This window comes from Ursus americanus, chromosome 4 (genome assembly GCF_024610735.1).
Source record: "Ursus americanus isolate L20-20 chromosome 4, mUrsAme1.1.p, whole genome shotgun sequence".
In the NCBI taxonomy this organism is placed as follows: domain Eukaryota; kingdom Metazoa; phylum Chordata; class Mammalia; order Carnivora; family Ursidae; genus Ursus; species Ursus americanus.
The window spans coordinates 5,462,455-5,468,956 of NC_142130.1; the positions used below are offsets into that span (position 1 = coordinate 5,462,455).

General features: G+C 39.0%; 1 protein-coding gene across 1 annotated transcript; it reads left to right on the forward strand.

Annotated features, from left to right (window-relative positions):
* Positions 1–3,589: 3,589 nt before the first annotated feature.
* LOC123784858 (olfactory receptor 4K14-like) lies at positions 3,590–4,522 on the forward strand. The gene has a single exon (XM_045786361.2). The coding sequence runs from the start codon at positions 3,599–3,601 to the stop codon at positions 4,520–4,522; it is 924 nt and encodes a 307-aa protein (XP_045642317.1). The 5' UTR covers positions 3,590–3,598.
* Positions 4,523–6,502: the final 1,980 nt, after the last annotated feature.

The following is a 6,502-nucleotide window of genomic DNA, read 5'->3' on the forward strand; positions in this document are numbered from 1 at the left end:
AGTTGGAAGTGAAGGATCCTCAAGAGCATGACAGAGAAAGCCTTTCCAAATACTTGGCTCTATTTAAACCACAGAGATGGAAAGTCTCCAAGCTCAGAGGTACTCCTCACACTGTATACTTGGCACGCTGAGGAGGACACAATCCTCCCATACCGCTCACAGCAGAAAATTAACTGGACTTCGTTTCACATAAGGTAGACTCTAGAGCAAGGCCTCTCAGTAAGAGGGTGATCTGTGTAAGGTGAGTACATCCCAGATAACTGATGTTTGAACTCACATTTTTAATATCTTCCCCCTATTTTAAGACTAAATTCTCTCTTTTCCCCTGAAGCATGGTTTTCCATACCTATCTGTATAGAGTTTAGAGTTCTGAATGTGTTATTCAGTGAATGTCTTATGGGAAAGATTATGGGTTTTCTCTCCCAACAAATCCCTGGGACTTCTGAATTCCTAACAGCATTTCACACACTAACAAAAGCACGGCCTATCTACATTCTTAGAGGCTCCCAGATGTCCAGGTTGGGGGAGACTGGTTCTCAAAACACTTCCAACTTATCCTGATATTTTCTTTCTTTTTTTTTTTTTTAATGATTTTTTATTATGTTAGTCACCATACAGTACATCTCCGGTTTCCGATGTAAAGTTTGATGCTTCATTAGTTGCGTATAACACCCAGTGCACCATGCAACACGTGCCCTCCTTACTACCCATCACTGGTCTATCCCAATCCCCCACCCCCTCCCCTCTGAGGCCCTCAGTTTGTTTCTCATAGTCCATATTTTCTAATTCCTTCTGGATTTTACTTGTTTTACCTTTCCTCAAGGTAGCAAATGGAGAAGTGCTTCAGTAAAAAATTAATAAGCCAAAGTGCCTAAAATTAAAAATCAAACAATGAAACTGCGTTGATTTTAATGTGAACCTGCATATTTCATTCCTATCATTATTAGTCAGTTATAATTATTCATATCTCTGTTACCTTTTCATTGAACAAAATGTCTTATTTCAGAAATCTTATTTGTTTTCTTAGTCTTGTCAAAATCATGGTTTCTACCACAAGTGATCTTCTCCTAGGGAAGTTATATTAGAAGCTTCGGAGTCAGACAGGCCTCCATTTTTTAAGATTGATTGATTGATTGATTATGTATTTATTTATTTGTTTGTTTGTGAGAGAGAGCTATAGCAGGGTGAGTGGCAGGTGGATGGCGTGGGAGAAGCAGGCTTTCCGCTGAGCAGGGAGCCCAACTTGGGGCTTGATCCCAGGACCCCACAATCATGACTTGAGCTGAAGGCAGATGCTTCACCAACTGAGCCAACCAGGCAGCCCCAGACCTCAGTTTAAATTCAAGCTTTATTATTTGTTATTTTACAACTTGGAAAATATGTAATTTCTGAAATATGTGTATATAGCTTGTGATGTTTATGTTAAATATTCTTACCAAAAATAAATACATAATATAAATAAAATAATTAGAATTAGTAGTGAGATGATAGTGGCAAGGATATCACATCCACATGTTGCTTTTGTTTAAAAACAAAAAAGTCGGGGTGCCTGGGTGGCGCAGTCATTTCGGCATCTGCCTTCGGCTCAGGGCGTGATCCTGGCATTCTGGGATCGAGCCCCACATCAGGCTCCTCCACTGGGAGCTTGCTTCTTCTTCTCCCACCCCCCTGCTTGTGTTCCCTCTCTCGCTGGCTGTCTCTCTCTGTCAAATAAATAAATAAAATCTTAAAAAAAATAAATATATAAAAATAAAAAACCCCAAAAAACAAAAAACAAAAAAGTCTTTTTTTTGACGAAAATAAAAACTTAGAAGGAGAAAGAGCAAAACCCCAAAGAATGAAACATACAAAAAAAGAGGAGTATGCAGTTCAAAGAAAAGGAAAGGCATTTAATTCTTAAAAATGGGAAAACCACTTAATCTCACAATAAGAAATTACAACTACATTCAAGGGGTGCCTGGGTGGCTCAGTCGGGTAAGGGCCAGACTCTCAGTTTTAGCCAGGTCCTGACCTCAGGGTCTTGAGATGGAGCCCAGCATCAGGCTCAGCACTCAATGCACAGTTAGCTTGGTATTCTCTCTCCCTCTCCTCCTGCCCCTCCCTGCCATGTTCACACTTACACACACACACTCACTCTCTCAAATAAATAAATCTTTAAAAAAATAAAATAAAACTACCTTTAGTTGCCATTTCTCAACATCATATGACAATAACACTGCACTGGAGAGGCTTGAGAAGAAACAGGTAATTCGTACACTGCTGGTGGAAATCTAAGATGCTTTAACCCCTATGGAAGGAATACAAACAGACAAATAAAAAGCAAAACAGATACATGCTTTTAAGGGGCTTAACATAGATTTGGTACAATTTAAGAGCTACTTAGTGAACTCTATAATCTGAACTCATAGCCTGAAAAAAAAAAAAAGATACAAGAAAGAATGGAAAAAGAGAAGGACTTGGCCTCCTGGCTTAAGGAAATTGTAAATGTATGCATTTTCACAGAGGTCAATAAGAGTATGTCAATAGTTTAGGTACATATGAATTTACACTTTATATTTTTTCCAATGAGGTACAGTCAGAAGTAAAACTAGTTTGCACATATCTGTCATTTAATCCAATCTCAGGAAAGAAATCTCTGTTACTAAGGAGAACCAAGGACCAGTCAATATATTTTCAAAAATGATGTTACTCAGGCCAAGGAATACATGAGTTTGTAGAAATATCCTTTCATGGGGAGATTCTAAATGCAGGGAAATACTGGATATTAGAAATCCATAGTCAACACCTGGGGTCTCTTTTGGAACACAAATATCTTTTCTCGAGTCATTTGATGAACAGTTTTTCCCAGAGTTTGTGAAATAATTTGGTTCAGTACAGTCTGCTAACACATATCCACTTAGCAATAGATTTGTTTCTGAGACGTATGTTCTGTATCAGAAAGGTAGCATTCAATTATTGCCCTGGGGAGATAGAACCTTGGAATATATATTTATCTTATTTTATTTTATTTATTTACCTTTTTAAAGATTTTATTTATTTATTTGACAGAGAGAGACAGCAGGAGAGGGTACTCATGCAGGGGGAAACAGGATAGGGAGAATCAGGCTCCTCAGGGAGCAGGGAGCCAAGCACAAGGCTTGATCCCAGGCTGCTGGGGTTATGACCTGAGCCAAAGGCAGATGCTTAATGACTGAGCCACCCAGGAGCCCCTCTGAATATATTTTAAAGCTGTGCACTCTCCCTACAGAAGAGGTAGATTCAAGTTCAGGAGAAAGTATTTCCGTAATACATTACTATTGACATTTTAAATCAGAACACTCATGTTTGATTCCCATAACAACTATACTTCTGATACGTAAGGTTTTTGACCTACCCTTCTTTACTTAGCTCTCCATCTTGACTATAAGACTGTGTCTACCTTAAATTCAAGAAAACTTTATTTTCAATTTTGAGCTGGTACAATGGTAAGATTTGATTTTGCACATGAGTAGAACTTGCCTGCTCTCTAGCACCTGAGCTTTAATGAGGTTCTTCTTTCCATTCTAGAAGTTCTTAGTTCATCTCTTTCTTTGGGCTGCATTAGAACACCATGTACTAAATGGAGGAAGCAAATCAGTCCGTGGTGTCTGAGTTCATTTTTCATGGACTTTGTGATTCAAGGGAGCTCCAGACCTTCCTCTTACTGCCTTTTTCAATGCTCTACCTGCTGACTGTTGTGGGCAACCTCCTTGTCGTGCTTTTATTCATCACTGACCCTCATCTCCATTCCCCAATGTACTTCCTCTTAGCCAATCTCTCATTTGTGGACTTCTGCCTTTCCTCAGTCACTACCCCAAAACTGACCACAGACCTCCTAAAGGATAATAAGATCATCTCCTTTGGCGGCTGCATGACCCAGATCCTCTGTGTGCATTTTTTTGGAGGGGGTGAGATGGTGCTGCTTGTGACAATGGCCTATGATCGTTATGTGGCCATCTGCAAACCACTCCATTACTCCAGCATCATGGACAGACAAAAGTGCATCCGGCTAGTTTTGATATCATGGATCATTGGCTTTGTGCATGCCATGAGCCAACTAGCCATGATTTTTGATCTGCCCTTCTGTGGACCCAGAAGAGTGGACAGTTTTTTCTGTGATATTCCTTTGGTGATCAAACTGGCCTGCATGGATACACATTCTCTGGGAATGTTGATAAATGCTGACAGTGGGGTTTTGGCAACAACTTGCTTCATTCTCTTACTAATCTCCTACACCTATATCCTAGTAACTGTTCGCATTCACTCAAAGGATGGAGCATCAAAGGCACTCTCTACCTGTACTTCCCACATCACAGTGGTGCTGCTATTCTTTGGACCCTGCATCTTCATCTATCTGTGGCCACTTAGCATCACTTGGGTGGACAAGTTTCTTGCAGTGTTTTACACAGTAATCACACCTCTCCTGAATCCAGCCATTTATACATTGAGAAATAAAGAGATTAGGAATGCCATAAAGAGACTGAGAAGTCAGTATATGGGATAATTTTTAGTTTTTACAGGTAATCAGAAAACACATTCCAATTTGGCCACATTTTGACCACTAAACTAAACTGGAAATGTGACTTATTCATATCCAGAATCTTGAAGTATTCCCAGATGTATACAGTTTGTGTTTATTCCATTACAAAAATATGTTCAAAAATTCCAACACTGGGGATGCCTGGGTGACTCAGTTGGTTAAGCATCTGACTCTAGATTTTGGCTCAGGTCACTATCTCAGGGTCATGGGATTGAGACCCATATCAGGCTCCATGCTCAGCTGGGATTCTGCTTGAGGATTCTCTCTCTCCCCTGCCTCTCTATCCCCTTTCTCTCTCAAATAAATACATAAATAAATAAATCTTAAAAAATCCAACACTTGTATTCCTACCACTTGGAGAGGATAGTAATTGATAATCATAATTTGCATAAATATGCCTTTGTATTTATTCAAAGGTTGCCAGATGATAACAATGATAACTATAAAAATGATCATTGCTACCATTATTTAACACTACTGATGTTCCCAACAGCATGCTAAGCATTTTACCAAGCTTATGTATTAGTACAAAACCACTCTGGGTTAATTATCATTATTCTCATTTCTAAAATTACATGTTTTACTCACCTGAACTCTAACTTAGCTAGAGAATATACTAAGGATATTTGAGTGGTCTGCATCTACTTAAAAATAAATGAATCTAATGTAATGGTATTGCCCATGTACTCCATAGCATCAACCCTACAGTTCAAGTTTCCAGGTCTTCATTGTTGATATAAAGGTGGAGTTTCTCTTGACATTTTTGTTAAATACACAGGAAGAAGTATTCGCAATCCCTTGAAACATTATTTCCTCAGGTTAATAAATGATTTTTATGATTATAATTTTACCTTACATTAAAGAAAAGAAAGCTGGGAAGATAGGGAAAGACAAGAATGTGCTGCTTCAAAGCAAAAGAAATTTTAAGTGATGAGAAGAAAGCCAAAAAGCAACCATCAGTGAAAACAACACAATAATTTTATACAAAGATCTTAAATCCTCTTAGAAATGAATAAAAAAGATGACCTGAAAGGGGAGACCAGGAGCAAGGAATTCGAACAGGTATTTATTTCTGAAAAGAAATACCACAGGACGCTACACACTCAACCTCATTAGTAATCAAGAAAATGTAACAAGATCATAATGAAATACCACCTTACACCTGTTAAATTGGTAAGAGAAAAAAATCTGACAGTAACAATTATTCTTGAGAACATATACTGAAGTGTATTAATGGAAATGTTATGCCCTGCTGGTGGGTGAAAATGGACTTAACCCTTGAAAAACAACTTGGTTTTGTCCTGTAAAACCAAACATGTGAATACACTGTGTGTCAGTAACTGGCTGCTACTTGTTCCCCAACAGAACAGCCCCAAGATTCATCTGGACACATGGCCACCCAGGTGCAGAGATTTCCTAATCTCCACAGCTAAATGTGGCTACAGGACTGAGTTCTGGCAACAGAATATAAGAAGTAATTTGTGCAACTTCAGCCATCTCTTGAAAGACTCCACTTCCTTTTTCCCCTGTCCCAGTGGCTGGGACACAGAACAACTGGAGCAGATGCTTTGGTGTCACTAACGAAAGCTCCAACTTGAGAGGAGCAGAACTAATACTCCAGCCAGGAGACAGATGGACTCCAGAAGGAGCTGAGACAACTAAAATGGAATTGGTATGCTCTATCTACCATCCTACCACTGTTCATTGCATGCTTTTCTTCAAGACTTACTTACATTGTTTTGTATACTTCAAGTATTATAGATTGCAATATTAATGAAAAAATAAAGGAAAGGCTTTCTCTGTGGCCTTCAAAAAACAGTAAGAACAAAAACCCACATACCACACAATCTTTCTTTCCTGCAGGCTTCAAACTAGGCATGTTCTGGGCAGTAGACCTAACCAATTTTTGCCTTTGAGGGAAGCCCTCAACCAACGACCCCCCAA